General features: G+C 45.8%; 1 protein-coding gene, 1 long non-coding RNA gene and 1 other non-coding gene across 5 annotated transcripts in view; 2 read left to right on the forward strand and 1 right to left on the reverse strand.

Moving 5' to 3' along the window:
- Positions 1-15,783, forward strand: part of Blnk (B cell linker) — a 69,006-nt gene that overhangs the window by 19,166 nt on the left and 34,057 nt on the right. Inside the window, exons 3-5 of one of the 3 annotated variants that reach the window (XM_012951521.2) lie at positions 2,997-3,046; positions 12,876-12,916; positions 14,580-14,736. In XM_012951521.2, the coding sequence (XP_012806975.2) occupies positions 2,997-3,046; positions 12,876-12,916; positions 14,580-14,736 (248 nt within the window). Of the gene's footprint in view, positions 1-2,996; positions 3,047-9,823; positions 9,913-12,875; positions 12,917-14,579; positions 14,737-15,783 lie in introns of those variants that run through there. The other 2 variants (XM_045159513.1, XM_045159511.1) reach the window with 2 other exon arrangements.
- LOC123463515 lies at positions 6,986-9,768 on the reverse strand. The gene is made up of 3 exons (XR_006638982.1): positions 9,630-9,768; positions 9,244-9,410; positions 6,986-7,122 (listed from the first exon to the last, which is right to left on the reverse strand). It is a non-coding gene; the product is annotated as an uncharacterized LOC123463515 (long non-coding RNA).
- On the forward strand, positions 7,099-7,205 carry LOC123458192. Its single transcript, XR_006635490.1, has one exon. It is a non-coding gene; the product is annotated as a U6 spliceosomal RNA (small nuclear RNA).

The raw sequence follows: 15,783 nt of genomic DNA on the forward strand, positions 1-15,783 counted from the left end.
ACCTGAGTTCAACTCCCAGCCCCTCCCCTACAACACACATAAATTGCATATAGTTATATTTTCCACTCATGATCTAAGTCAAGAGAAAGTGTTTTGTTAAAAATTTTTTTTTGATGTTAGGGTCTCACTCTAGCCCAGGATGACCTGGAATTCACTATGTAGTCTCAGGGTGACCTTGAACTCACAGGGAACTTCCTATCTCTACCTCCCAAGTGCTGAGATTAAAGGCATGCGCCACCATGCCCAGCTCCAAAGTTTGGGGGTTTTTTGTTTGTTTGTTTGTTTTGATTAATGCAACACAGAACCACCACTAAAAAATCAAAAATTTAGAACTGTATATCAGAATTATTTACTTCCTCATATCCCCACCTTAACCTACTCCTCAGAAACAGATGGTGTGCCAAGTGATTGATATATATATAAAATCTCCATATATATGCATACTCTAACATTGTACTTTTTTTTTCAAGGTAGGGTCTCACTCTAGCCCAGGCTGACTTGGAATTCACTTCCGCACTCTCAGGGTGGCCTGAAACTCATTGTGATCCTCCTACCTCTGCCTCCCAAGTGTTGGAATTAAAGGTGTGCCCCACCACACCCAGCACATTATACATTTGTACATACCTGTACTCACAGACATTTTCACTGTGAATGGCATCATGTAATATGTACTATTCTCTCAGCTTGCTCCATTGCTTTTTATTAATGCTTTACTATGGACATCTTTCTTTATTAGTACATAAAAATAAACCATATTCTTTTTTCAAGTGCTGGTTGGTAGCCTACCATAAATGTATTACGAACTGTATATGGTGGATTTTTTTATGTGTTTGATTTTTAATTGGCACACCATTTTTTGGAGCAATATATTATATAATCAAAATTTTCTGGAAAATATGGCCACCATGATCATTATGGGTAAAGGCAAAAGCACGTTACTTAAAGTGGCCTGCAGTGGAGTTCCAGACAACAGGTTCTCCCTTGAAAGGAGGAGATACAGTTGAACACACTGGTTCCTTTATGCAAGACTGACTAAGTTTTCACCAGTCCATGGCTTCAGGCCAAAAGATCTGTGAAGTGTTGGGTTGATGTATAGCTGCCAACTTTTAATTATGTTCACAATATTCCTTTGATTTCTGGCCTGTGGTCAGCACCATTGTTAAGTTTGTCCTCTATTCCAAGATGACTTGGGCTGTAAAAACAGCCTTTCTTTTCTTTTATGAAATGATGACAATAGTTGGCTTGTGTGTTTTGAAATTTTACTATTACATGAGTCAACCTGGGCATCAGACCCAGTTTCATTTTTGTTTCTGTTCCCAACAGTCCCTTAGACAATCTCTTTCCCTACTTCATCATAGGTTTATCTTGGCAAGAATTGTTGGCTTGTGATAAGAATTGGATGGAATAATAGATATGAGAGCCTATGGTAGAAAAAGAATTTCCATGCATATAATATGGTATTTCTTAAATTTATAATTCTGGTTTGTGAGGATTTTTTAAAAATAAAACATGAACTCCTATGAACTTCTATAATGCTTTTAAAATATTATATGTAGGGCTGGAGAGATGGCTTAGTGGTTAAGTGCTCACCTGTGAAGCCTAAGGACCCAGGTTCGAGGCTCAATTCCCCAGGACCCAAGTTAGCCAGATGCACAAGGGGGCGCACGCATCTGGAGTTCGTTTGCAGAGGCTGGAAGCCCTGGTGTGCCCATTCTTTCTCTCCCTATCTACCTCCTTCTCTCTCTGTCATTCTCAAATAAATAAATAAAAATTAAAAAAAAGATTTTCAATAAAAAATATTACATGTAATTTTACCCCATATACTACTTTATAGAAGGATATTTATTTTAGCTGTTAAAGGTTACTGGATGTTTTATTTATATGCATTTTATTTTCAGTAAGCAAATCATTCTTTAGTAGATTGGGTAATTATTATTAAAAGTAATAATTTACTGAAACCTTATTCTTTTTAAAAAAATATTTATTTATTTGCAAAAGGGGAGTGATAGAGAGAAGAGAAACAGCCAGAGAGAATGGGCACACCAGGGCCTCCAGCTGCTGGTAACAAACTCCAAACACATGCCATGGGGTTGTTAGGTTTTGTAGACAAGCACCTTAACCACTGAACCATCTCTCCAGCCCTGAAAACCTTATTCTTGAGACAGACCTTTCCTATTTTTATGGCTTTTTGCTTTGTTCTGAGGTTTTTTATTTGTGTGTGTGTGTGTGTGTGTGTGTGTGTGTATGATTTTTACAGTGCTGGAGATTAACCCTAGGGCCTCATGCCTCCTAGCCAAGCACTCTGCCTCTGAGCCACAACCCAGAGCCCATCTGTCGTGTTTTTAAATGGTACAAAATAATTTCAGTTAAACCTACAAGCAAAGTACTTATTATTTTATTTTTATTTATTTATTTATTTGAGATAAAGAGGAAAAGAAAAAGAGAGAGAGAGAGAATGGATGTGCCAGGGCCTTCAGCTGCTGCAAACAAACTGCAGACACATGTGCCACCTTGTGCATCTGGATTATGTGGGTCCTGCAGAATTAAACCAGGATTTTTTTGCTTCACAGGCAAGTGCTTTAACCACTAAACCATCTCTCCAGCCCCCAAAGTACTTATGCTAGCTATTTTTGTCCTGTTTTTTTAAGCATTTGTGAACCATTAAAATACAATTCAACTTCTTACCTTCCTATCAACCAACCAGCGCTGGTTTTCCTTGGACCTCAAACTCAGTATGAACTAGTCTCCTGGCATCCCAAAGCCCCTGTGCCACTCAGTTACCAAGTCACAGCCACAGTGTGCGCTGGGAGATGCAGGGGAGGGAATGGGAACTTCAGGTGCCGGCTTCATTACGTTTACAACCCCTAAACCCCTCAGTGTTGTGGTCCAAAAGAGGAACTTCTTTTATTAGTTGCCTAGCTTTTATCTCTATATTATGAGCTTTGGCAATAGTTGTCCTACCCACTGAACCTTGGTCTACTGATTATTGTCTACAGGCTTAAAGTCAAAGCACCTCCAAGTGTTCCTCGAAGGGACTACGCTTTAGGTAAGAGTATTTCTAAAATACATTAGCTGACCTTTCTTTTTGTAAAAAAACAAACAAAAAAAAAACCTATTTATTTGAGAGAGAGAAAGAGGCAGAGAGAGTGAGTTTGCAAACAAACTCCAGATGATCAGGCTTTACATTGGTACTGGGGAATCAAACTCGGGACCCTAGACTTTGCAGGCAAGCTCCTTAATAGCTGAGCCATCTCCTCTGCCTTAGCTGACTTTTAATTAATGTTCATGTTTATTTGAAAGGGAAGTATGTTGCACACATTTTAAAACAAAAGTTCCTGATTTGAGACTGGCCACATCCATGAGGCATTTGACTCATGTGGTATTTCATGCATCCATCCATTCCTCCCTTCCTTCCTCCCTCCCTCCATCCATCTGCCTTATCAAACATTTCCATGTGCCAGGCATATGCAAGGTATTAAGTAGAAGTGCAATGATTCCCAGTTAGAAATCGTTTCCACACTCACAAGGTTGATAATATAGATGGAAGGCAGACGATGTTAGAAGTAACTACAATTCCATGTGGTCAGGGAAGCAGAGTCCTATGCAGTACATGGCAATGGAGTCTAATCTATCTCAAGGTAGAGGGTGTGGGGAAGGGAAGGCTTTCTGCATCACAAGCTACTTAAATCCACACTTAAGGATTATTGACACATTAAGAAATAAACCGTTAGTCAATCTTCTCTTACATTTAACCCACACAACCCCATTCCAAGTAGAATCAACTTTGACTCTAAAGGGTTTCATCTTGAGATTGGTGTCCTTATAGCAATGGTGAACAGAATGAGACATGTAACACACATGTCCCTGATCTAGAACAGATAGAACGATACAGATTCAGGAATTTCAGCCTGTCTTTGGGAGTGTCAGAGCCTCTTTATGCATTTAGGTGGGCAATAACTCAAGAACTGGGGTGCAGAAGGTCATGGTCACACAGAGCTTCCACTCAGCCAGTGGCCTCTGGATGCCTGCCTTATGAATTCAATGAATGACTTTCACAGGATGGTGAAATTTAGAAAGAGTGTATTAGAACTTGCAAGAAGGCAGGGGTTCCTGTGAGACAGCAGGGCATCTCCAGAGGTGACTCTGATTCCTATGGGAAAGGGAATTCATTTAGGGAAAGAAAAACCAGGTCCTCCAGTCTTCTAGATAAGGGGGCCTGGTTCCTGGGAGACAGAGCAATCTTCCCAGGAATCTAAATTCTCCAGGAAAGGATGTAATCTCACCAGAAAGGATAACTCTGGTACAATCTTAATTATAAAGAAAAGAAAGAGATAAGGGAAAACTCTCTGTTCTGATAGGCTCAAAGACTCTCCCTTCACTCAGTAACTATGGGAGTTCTTCCCCTAAGCTGCCCAGCCAATTTCGATCTCGTATTCTTCAATATGTCTAAAGCCTTTTTCTACAGCACTAAATACAAAGACATCCTGCATATAGGCAGATCTACCAGCCCTTGGACACAACAATAGGCTCTGGTGTGCTAAGGATCCTTCTTCTGTGGGCAATGGCTAATACCAACCCATAGCCTTCAATGGTGATGTCTAGCTATCATTTTATATTATTCTGGTACAGGTAATATTGAATGACATCAGTGAATTACCGCTTTTTAAAAATAATTATTTTTATTATTTGAGAGAGAAAAAATGGGTAGCCAGGGCTTTCAGCCACTGCAAAGGAACTCCAGATGCATCTACCCCCTTGGCATCTGGCTTATCTGGATCCTGGGGAATTGAACCTGGGTCCTTTGGCTTTGCAGGCAAATGCCTTAACTGCTAAGCCATCTCTTCAGCCCACGAATCACCTCTTGAACCCTGATGGAACCTTATTTTATGGAAAAATACTGATAATTTATCTAAATCTGGCCACTGACCCATTGTGCTACTTTTTCTAATTGACTGAGGCAAAGGACTAATGGACCGCACACTGCCAACCAGTCCGCAGGCTCAGATGGACAGCCAGAGAATTCCTGGTTTAGAGGGATTCTGTCCTGGACTTAAAATCCATCTAACCCATGTCAAGGAAGCTTATTCAGTTAATTGAGAAAAATTCATTATTCTCTCTACATTTTGAAAAAAGAAAATGACATTGGCTAGACCTTGTCAGTATCAAAATAGGTTTTTAGGGAAATTATGGAATCATAGAGCCTTGGAGTTTAGATGGCACCTCAGAGATCATACGGTCCAGCATCTAATCCAGGGTTTAACCCTACCACATACCCTCAAAGGAGGCCCACCTCCTGAGATAGTTTCCCCTGCCTACCTGATCCAGTGAGGGGTGGACAGCCCTGACTGGAAGTACATGTGACTCCTTTCTTTGTGGCTTCCTGTGTCTCTCCTAATGGCCACTCAATTAAAGCCTTGAAGCTTTAAAGTCAGGAAAACAGTGTTATGCTGCACAATTTAAAAAAACACAGTTAAAAAGTTAGGGGGAGCCTGGCATGGTGGTGCATGCCTTTAATCCCAGCACTTGGGAGGCAGAGGTAGGAGGATCACCATGAGTTCGAGGCCACCCTGAGACTACATAGTGAATTCCAGGTCAACCTGGGCTAGAGTGAGACCCTACCTTGAAAGCAAACAAACAATAAAAAAAAAAAAAAGAAGTTAGGTCACTTGGATAGTTTTCTTCTCTAGGAAACAAATCTCCATGGGCTTCAGCCATTCCACACATGCACTGATTCATTCAGCAATTGTCACGGGGAAGTCCCGGGTGACGCTCACTGTGTTAGAGACACGTTGGAAGTCACTTACAAGCATGGTAGCTGCTCTGAAGGATAGGAAGGAAAATGGCAGGTGGGAGGACAACACAGGGAGTCATGGAGGGAACCTCTGAGGAAGTAGCACGTATTTTGAATTCTAGGACACAAATGTGCCAGAATATTTATCCCTTCTCCATGCACCAGCAGTATTTAGAGATGTGGGATATAAGTGCTGAGAGCTCAGAGTCAGTCCTCAGAAGGCCAAGTGGACCAGTGTACCCAACTCTAGAAGGACCATCTCTCCTGGTGCCCTCATAGTCACTCATCTGCTTGCTCACCCCTCAGCCAGACCCCTCCTCTGTTTTCTACTTGAGTGAAAGGAAGGTAGTGCTGATCATTGTTTTATCTTCTTGCCCGACTCACACACCACAGTGATCATCTTCAACTCCTCCTTTTCCTCACCCTCTGCAAAGATTATGAATCCTATTCTCTAAATCCTGCTGATTCTCCCTCTTACATTTCCCTCACACATCTTCTCCCTTGTATTTTCACAGATACAGCTCAGACCCTTATCATCTTTTGCTTGTCCTTGGACAGAACTTCTAAGTAGTCTCCCAAATTCCTAATGAGTCCTAATTCCTTGTCTTCTTAACTCCTAATTCCATTCCTTATTCTCATCCTCCACCAGAGAATACATCAGAAATACAGCCCTCTTTGTATCATACACCCATTGAAATTTGTTCACAGTTCTATTCATCAATCAGAGCAGTCAGATTCAAGCACGCAGTCCTTTCTGGTCCATCCATGAAGATGTGTAACTTCAGGCATCTCACTCTGCTTACTTCATCTCTGTAACTTGAGGACTGAACTGAGGTCTGTCAGGACCCTTCCAATGCTAACATGGAATGGCTGCAGAAGCACAGATCTTGGCAACGAGGTCTTACGATGCAGTGAGCCTGTATCTTCCAATCTTCCTGATGTTAGATATATTCTCTTTGATCTCCGACACTTTTTCTCCAATCTGAAATACTTCATGTAGTCTTTCATTTTACTTTTATGCAAGAGAGTGTGTGTGTGTGTGAGAGAGAGACAGAAAGGAAGAGTGAGAGGATTAGTACTCCAGGGTCTCCATCCACTGCAATCAAATGCCAGACGCCTGCACTCCCTTGTGCACATGTGCAACCTTGCCCACTTGTGAAACGTTGTGCATCTGGCTTCTGCAGGACCTGGAGAGTCAAACATGAGTCCTTAGGCTTCACAGGCAAATGCCTTAACTGCTTATTTTCTTAATGCAATACTGGGGAACAAAGTTGAGTCCTCATTCTTAAACTAAAGAAAGGACCCGAGTGTTCACTTCGGCAGCACATATACTAAAATTGGAGCAATACAGAGAAGATTAGCATGGCCCCTGAACAAGGATGACACAAAAATTCATGAAGCATTCCATCTTAAAAACAAAAAAGGGTCCTGAAAGCTTCACCATGAAGAAATGATGAGGGTTTGAGGAGCTTTTATGTTTACCCTGATTTCCACATTATACAATGGATACATGTCTTTGAAACACCACATGTTAACTTACTAATCTGCAAAATTTTATGTTTTTAGGTATCTGTTAAATTTTATTGCAAAAATAATTCAACAACAGCAAAAAATATAATGATATGTTTGTATATTTTTAATAAAAGAAAGAAAAAAGCTGGATGTGGTAGCTCACACCTTTAATCCCAGCACTTGGAAGGCAAAGGTAGGAGGATTGCTGTGAATTCAAAGCCACCCTGAGACTACGTAGTGAATTCCAGGTCAGCATGGGCTAGAGTGAAACCTTGCCCCTGCCTCAAAAACAACAACAAGAAAGAAAAGAAAGAAAGAAAGAAAGAAAGAAAGAAAGAAAGAGAGAGAGAGAGAGAGAGAGAGAGAGAGAGAGAGAGAGAGAGGGAAGGAAGGAAGGAAGGAAGGAAGGAAGGAAGGAAGGAAGGAAGGAAGGAAGGAAGGAAGGAAGGAAAGAAAGAAAGAGAAAGGAAGAGGACAGGGTATGCAGAAGAAAGGGAAGGAACAAAAGAAGAGGAGACGGGAGGGGACAAGGACAGACAATGTGCTTTGACTTGTGGTCAAAGACTCGGATGCAGCCCACCACAGAAGCTCAAGGTCTGTGGGAGACATGAACTCTCACACTGCTTTTGCCTTGCCCTGCTGTCCTGATGGACTGTGTCCTCTTCTCCCCTTGTCCCCATCCTGGCAGTGCTGGGAGACTAGCCATGGGGAGAGCTGTATTCAGCATTGTTGCCATGTGGAACTAAGAAGAAAGCAATGAAACTTGGACTCAAAAGTGCTTTTAAACCTCTGAAAGTCCTGGAAGGCCATCGATACAGGCTTCTAATTCTAGGGATAACTGGAGATCGTAGAGGCAAGAGAGCTGCCCAAGATCGCATGGCTAGGTGGCTGAGCCAGGTCTGGGCCCCCATGATTTACTCCTCCAGTGGCTGATCCTGTGAAGAAATGGATAGGCAAAGGGGTTCTTTAGGCATGAAGCCCTTGGACTGAAAGCACCTCTCCCAGCCAGCCAGGCCAGGCCCTGTCCTCCACTTTACCCTAAATGCCATCATTCCTCACACCTCTCAGAGCTGCCGGATGGGACTACCCATCCACTTGCTTCCCCTGCAGCCTCCCTAGTTCTGGTTTATGTCCCGTCCCTGCAGCTGTCCCTCCACCTTTCTGTTTTCTTTCCTGATATATCATACCACTGCAGTGGACCTTCTACCACCAAGCTCTATAAGCTGGAAGCCCAGCAGAGACAGGCAGCCCAAAGGCCAGCATCTAGGACAGAATCAAGCCAAGGACCGTGGCTGGGGCTGAGATGCCACTAGCTCTTGTTCAGGTCTCTGGTACTTCTCGTGACCAAAAACCAAGAGACTGAGCTCATACCTGGGCCTTCCCTGCTATGCCACCCTTCCAGCTGTCCTTTCCCGTCCCCGGTCCCCCAGTGACTCAGCCTTCATCTCTTCAAATGCTATCCTCATAAGTTCCTTATCTCTAGCTGGTCAGCGGTGGACCCTGGAGTTCCCATTGTGGCTGGAAGCCCCTTGGTTCTATTTTACCCCAAGGCATCGCCCTGTGAAGACCCCCTTCCCATGCATTGGGCAAGGCCAGCTTCTAGGACTGACCTTAGCTGACAGAGAAGGACATCTGCCTTCAAACCCTGCTGATCTTTCAAGGCCCCTGTCAGGCCCACCTGCAGCACCGGCCTTGTGCAGCCTCTGTGTTTGCCTGAACATCCCTGCCGTTGGCAGTGACCCAAGATACAAGGACATTTATCAGGAAATGTTACTCGGTCTTGGGTTGCCCTCAGACTACTGTACTGTGTCTGCCCTCAAAGTTTTTGATTTCACTTGCACAGGGTGGTTTGGTGCGGAGGCCTTGGTTTTTGGGGTCCTCTAGGCCGGGGTTGGAATCCTGTTTTGCCTTCTGTACATTGAGAACAGTTTGCCACTTACCCTGAGTCTGACTTCTGCCCCCGAGGTAAGAATACCTGTCCTTTAGGTCAGCTGAAGAATTGCAGAGAACTTAAATGAAATGTGACAGTTAACATCTCCGTCCCCCCTCTATGCCAGGTGTTCTAAGCTCTTTCCAGATGTTCGTTCATTTTCAATCTCGTGAAACTCTGTGAATGAGACGCCATTAACAATGCCCTTTTCTTGGTGATTGAGGAAACTGAGGTTAAACAACTGCTGCTGGTAGAATCCGGGTTCTGATCTCAGGACCCAAGCATGGCAGAGCAGACCCTCAAACATGAGGGGGTCGACCCCCACCCCCCACCCGGCCCCGCTTCTATCCCACAGGGAGCTATATTGGTTTCTCCCTCATTGCTGGGGCAAAATACCTGCCCAGAAGCAGCTCACGCACGGAAGGAAAGGTTTCTCTTGGCTCAGAGTTTCAGGAGGAAGTTTCACAAGCAGAAAGGTGAGCGTCCCCCGTCCGGGTCAGCTCAGCAGCGAGAGCCAGGAGCGCGCGGGCTGCGGGGCTGTGTCTCAGACCGCGCCTGCGCAGCGCCGCCGCCGAGCGCTCACCCGCGGGCGGCCGCAGGAGCCACGCTGACTGAGGAGAAGGAAGACGAGACCCAAGCTTTGCTTTGAGGAAACAACTAGAAACTCTAGGACAGGCAGGTGAGTTGCAGGAGAAAGGTAACAGAGACAAGGAAAAGCGGCTAGATGGCTGCTGTAACTGCTTTCTTCAGAGACTGATGTCCCACCCGGTTCACTGGGAAAGGGTCCTTGCAAGTCCAGCTCATCGCGGAAGAGCAGCAGTTGGGTAAATGCATCCTCTAAGGTTTCTGTGGAAACGGTGAAAACTAAATCATCCTGCCAACAGAATCATTGAGCTTCAAGTGTCCACTGACTGAAGGGATCAGAAATTCCTTCCTTTAGCCTGGCGTGGTGGCGCACGCCTTTAATCCCAGCACTCGGGAGGCAGAGGTAGGAGGACTGCTGTGAGTTTTAGGCCAGCCTGAGACTACGTAGTGAATTCCAGGTCAGTTGGGGCCACAGTGAGATTCTACCTCAAAAAAAAAAAAAAAAAAAAACCACAAAAAACAGAAATTCCTTCCCAGTCATATTGGGAATAGGACTCATTCACCCATCCTTCTATTTTTTTGTGTGTGTGTGGAAAAACTCAACAACCAAAATACACTGTATTTGTTACCAACCAATGCAGAGAATAATTTACTATGAATTGTTTTCTGTTTATATAAAAATTTGATTCATGCTAGGATAGTAGAGTAAGTCTCCTTACATGCCTGTTACATTTTCCCAAGACAGAGCAATGCTTGTCATTGCTTGAGATGTGCCAGGGCCTCCTCCTGCCCTTTCACCTCAGCAAGCCTTTCACTGGTGTCTCTAGAACCCACCTGGAGCTGGAGTGTGTGGGCTGCTGAAGTGGGAGGGAAAGGCAGCAAAAGGTTTAAGGAAGGTTTGAGTGAGTTCAGCGACCCTCCCCCCCCCCCCCCGGACTCCCTATAGCTGTGGCTGCTCATTGGGGCCCTGCCACAGCCCGCCCCTTAGCCTTGTGGGCTTATGTCTGGTTGATGTCCCATGCACAGAGTGAATACCAATTTCTCTCAGGTCACTTTATGTAATGGCTAGATGCCAGGCTTCCCATACTCAAACTTGTATTTTTTGGAGAAGAAATAACCTCCTTGGCTGTCTTAAATCAGACCTGTTTTATTCTTCAAACTCATATGCTCTTTTAAATTTTTATTTATTTATTTGAGAGCGACAGACACAGAGAGAAAGACAGATAGAGGGAGAGCGAGAGAATGGGCGCGCCAGGGCTTCCAGCCTCTGCAAACGAACTCCAGACGCGTGCGCCCCCTTGTGCATCTGGCTAACGTGGGACCTGGGGAACCGAGCCTCGAACTGGGGTCCTTAGGCATCACAGGCAAGCGCTTAACCGCTAAGCCATCTCTCCAGCCCTCATATGTTCTTTAAAGGCCACAGACTATCATATTTATCTGCATGCCCCTGCATAGCCTGGGACAGTGTTTGCCCTCGGGGACTCACCGAGGCACAGCATTGGGGGTCAGGGCATGAGCTTTGAGGTCACCTGCGGGTTCAGCTGCTGGCTCTACTATGGGTTCTCTGCCGTGGGGTGCATGACCTCCCTGCTTTAGACCTCAGTTTCCTCCCAAGGTTTGTGGTTTTATTTTGGTTTGGCTTAGGGTTTGTTTTTCCTTATGTGGGGCACGTGTGTGTGGTATGTGTGTGTGGTATATGCATGTACGTATGCCCCTGTGGCACCCATGCACTCTCCTGTGGCAGGGTGTGCTTGCCTGCGATGCCAGGAGTGGAACATGGGGTATCCTGTTCCATCACTCTTTGGTGCATTCTTGTTTGAGCTGGAGTCTCTTAGTGATCTCAGAGCTTGCCACTTTTTCACGAGTTCCAGTGATTCCCAGGTCTCTGCTCCCCTACAGAACTGGGGTTACAGCCTCAGCTGTTTAACATGGGTTCTGGAGATTCAAATTCAGGCAGTTTCGGGCCCTCACACTTTCACAGAAAGCACACTTAACTGCTGATTCATCTCTTCAGCCCTGGTTTTCATGTTCTTGTTTTTGCTTTGGGGCAGGGGCAGGATAGGTGGTGTTGAAAGTCTCATGTAGACCAGGCTGGCTTAGAAATAATATGTAATCAAGGATAACCTTGAACTCCTGATTCTCCTGCCTCCACCTCCCAAGTGCTGGGATTACAGACGTGTACCACCATGCCTAATTTTATGTAGTGCTGGGGGCAGACCCAGGGCTTCATGCATGCTAGGCAGGCATTTTACCAACTGACCTATATCCCTGGACCCTTCCCAAAGTTTTTGAGAAGTTAAATGATTACAAAGCTCTAATAATAATGGCAAGCTCATAATAAAGCAATGAATAAATCTTATTTATTTTAGGAAAAAAAGTTAGGCAGAGCCAGAGAGAATCACAGAATCGACCACATTATCTTAGAGATGTGGAGAGAGTCCTGGGGTGCTAGGCATCTCACCACACCCTCCAACGACTTAGGAACCTAGTGTGGATGAGAACTTAGGTCTGTCTGGCTCCTGTCCAGTGCTGCTCCTGCAATATGCTGTTTCCCATACTCACTCAAGTCTAGACACCACATGGGACATGTAATGCAAGGCTGATGCATTTCTAGAATGTCCCTTGATCTAGGTCAAAGGCACCCCTGCTTCTCTCTATGCTTTGAGGATCAAGTCTTTTTCAAAAAAGAAAGCCCAAGATGAATGACGCTATGACTATAATAGCTGTACTGTTTGAGGCCAGGAAAATGCACTAGGAAACCCACAGGATGGGCAAGCAGTGAGCGTCTGTGGCCTGCCAGCTAGATTCATACTTTAAATTATTTATTTTTAAATTTATTTATGAGACAGGAAGGGAGGGAGAGAGAAGGGGCACACCAGGGCCTCCAGCCACTGCAAATGAACTCCAGATGCATGTGCCACCTTGTGCAACTGGCTTACCCAGGTACTGGGAAATTGAACCTGGGTCCTTAGGCTTCACAGGCAGGCACCTTAACTGCTAAGCCATCTCTCCTGCCCTAGATTCATGCTTTATAGCCATGTCCCTCTGCTGTTTCAGAGAGCCCTGCTGAGGACGAGGAACAGTGGTCAGATGACTTTGTAAGTACTTGCTCCTGGGATCCGGAGGGTGTGGGTGCCCGTGCCCTGCAAGAGGCCTCTTCGAGGGCTTGTTTCTAATCACACACTGGTGGTCAGTTGCACATGACTGGGCAAGGAAGAGGGCAGGACTGTAAAGCCACTTCCAGGTGGCAGTGATCTCATGGCAGCTGGCCTGTCCCAGTGTTCTCTGCACACCAGGTTGACAGTCATCACCTCGTTTAATCCTCATCACAGCCCTTAGGAGCTAGGGCTTTGTATGCCGTTTTCAGTGAGAGTGAGAGCATTCACAGTACTCACCAGAACACGAAAACAAATGTTAAAATGTGTATATAGTTCTGCCTTAAACTTCTCAGTACTCTTTCACTCCTAACCCCATCAGGAGCCACAAGTAATCGACTGCTACCTGGGCATGGCGGCACACATCTGTGATCCTAGAATTTGTAAGGTTGAGGCAGGATGATCTCAAATTCAAGGCCAGATTGTGTGCTGTATAGAATCTGAGGCCATCCCAGGCTACTTGGGAAACCTTATATCAAATTAAAAAAATAAAATAATTAAAAAAAAACAGAATTAGTGCCAGACACAGCTGGATGCCTCATGGACCATCATGAAAAATCCAATTAACCTGCAGTCCCCAAGCTCAAACCAGACTCTTAGAGCAGACATCAGCAGAGCTCTTGGGTCACAGAGTGAGGAAGAAGGATCTGGGTCATGATGATGTTGGAGCGGGGTATCCCAGAATGAAGTACCAAGTTCCTCAAAGGGGTTCTGCAATCCATTGGGCACCTGAAACCACTTTTGTCTTGGACTGGGTGTTATGTGGGTGAGGCATCCAAACACCATTTTCTTCACAATAATTGTGCCACACTTATTTCAAGTCCTTCCAGAATTTTAGCCTGCTCAACCTGAGTTTTAGGTCTGGAAGAGATCCAAGAAGGCTTCTATATACCCAATCACACACCCATTTCACAGGTAAGGCAACTGAGGCCAAGAGCATGTTAGCATAGTCACCTTCATCAGAGACCTCCACTCCATTGGCCAGAATTGAATCCGAGCCCAACTCTGGGCTGTGTTCACCATCGGGGGTTCATGAGGTCCTAGGGCCCAGTAGTTCTTCATTCTTCAACAGTAGAAAAAGAAAAGAAAAATAAGGGTATGGGTGGCCTCTCTGAAGGTCCCTGAAGCCAGTGCTGCTGAAACCAGAGCACCGCAGAGGCTCCCCCTGCTGGAGGAAACGCAGGGCCACACCTGTGAGGAAGGCAGGGAGATGGTCCACATTAGGGGCCAAAGAAAACAGAGCTCGCCAGTTTAATGAAAAGGCACGCAGCGAGGACTCGGGAAAACCCAAGGTGAAAATCAGCCAGGAAAAGAGGGTAATGACTTGTTAAGAGAACAAACATTAAAATACCATCCGCATCAAGGGTTGAGTAAATGTCCCCCTGTCATTATTTTTACTGCTGGGGCTCTCCGCGCGCTGCACATAGTATGGAAGGCAGGTTAGTTCAAGTCTGCAGGCTCGTCCACGAATTCCCGTTATAAAATCGCAAGTGAAAGGAAACAGGTCAAAAAGCAGGTGCCTTGCCCATGCATTAAGTCCTGGGGACTTGTCATGCCAACTGAGTCGACTCAACCAGGATGCTGAGCATGGTGTTCGCTTTTGCAGGACAGCGACTATGAGAACCCAGACGAGCACTCAGACTCGGAGATGTACGTGATGCCCGCGGAGGAGACGGGCGACGACAGCTACGAGCCCCCTCCCGTGGAGCAGCAGATGAGGACGGCACACCCCGCTGTGCCCTTTGCTAGGGGCGAGTACGCAGGTGAGGCCACGCCAGACGCTAGCTGCTCTGCCTTTTGGAAGCCCTGGGAAGGGAGATGGACAGAGCTAGCTGCTGCCGGAGGGTCCTCTGTCCCCTCCACTCCCACCTCCCCATGGTCGCCAGACGCTGGCCTGGCGAGGCACGTGGTGGCATGGCTTTCCTGTTCCAAGACCTCTTTCCTACAAGGGGAACATTGAAAACCAGCAAAAACGAACTGAGTAATGAGGTATACCTTAATGGTTGCCTTCCCCCTGCCTCACAGTCCTGTGGAAAGTCAACCCTGCTATTAAACCTACTTCTAGCCTCCCGCCCACCCACCCCCCACCAACCCCCCACCCTCACACACACACACGATTCTGGGATTTCTCTTAAGAAGCCCATATAGAACTGACAGTGAGTTTCAAAGATACGAGTGTCTGCCCGGTGTGGTGGTACACGCCTTTAATCCCACCACTCGGGAGGCAGAGATAGGAGGATCGCCATGAGTTCGAGGCCACCCTGAGACCACATAGTGAATTCCAAGTCAGCCTGAACTAGAGTGAGACCCAACCTCGGTGGGGGGAGGGGGTTGGAAGATACAAGTGTCTCACTTAGGCCCCTCCCTGCTCTGCTGTCAGACAGCCCTGCCCATGTGACACTTGCCTAAGTGTGGGCTGCCAGTGAGTTCTAAGCCTGGAACCAGCTTCATAGCCCAACAGGCCCAGCACAGATCTGGCCTTGAGGGTTGAGCCTACCTCTCCCATCAAGAAGCTGGGCCTGTGAGACATATCTGTCATCCCAGTTACTGTGAAGGTTGAGGGGGAATGCTGAGGCAGGAGGTTAGTGGGTTCAAAACCAGCCTGAACAACTTAGCAAGACAGTGTCTCAAAATAAAAACAGTTAAAAAAGGCCATGGATGTAGCTCAGTGGTAGAGTTCTTGCCTGCTTTCCATCCTAAACAAATAAACAAAAGACCCCCCCCCAACACCAAAAAGAAAAAATAAAGAAGAAATTTGCGTTCTCAGGTAAGGAGAACAAGCATATCCGTGACGGTGGGGACAGCAAAGG

This window comes from Jaculus jaculus, chromosome 1, assembly GCF_020740685.1.
Source record: "Jaculus jaculus isolate mJacJac1 chromosome 1, mJacJac1.mat.Y.cur, whole genome shotgun sequence".
Taxonomy (NCBI): domain Eukaryota; kingdom Metazoa; phylum Chordata; class Mammalia; order Rodentia; family Dipodidae; genus Jaculus; species Jaculus jaculus.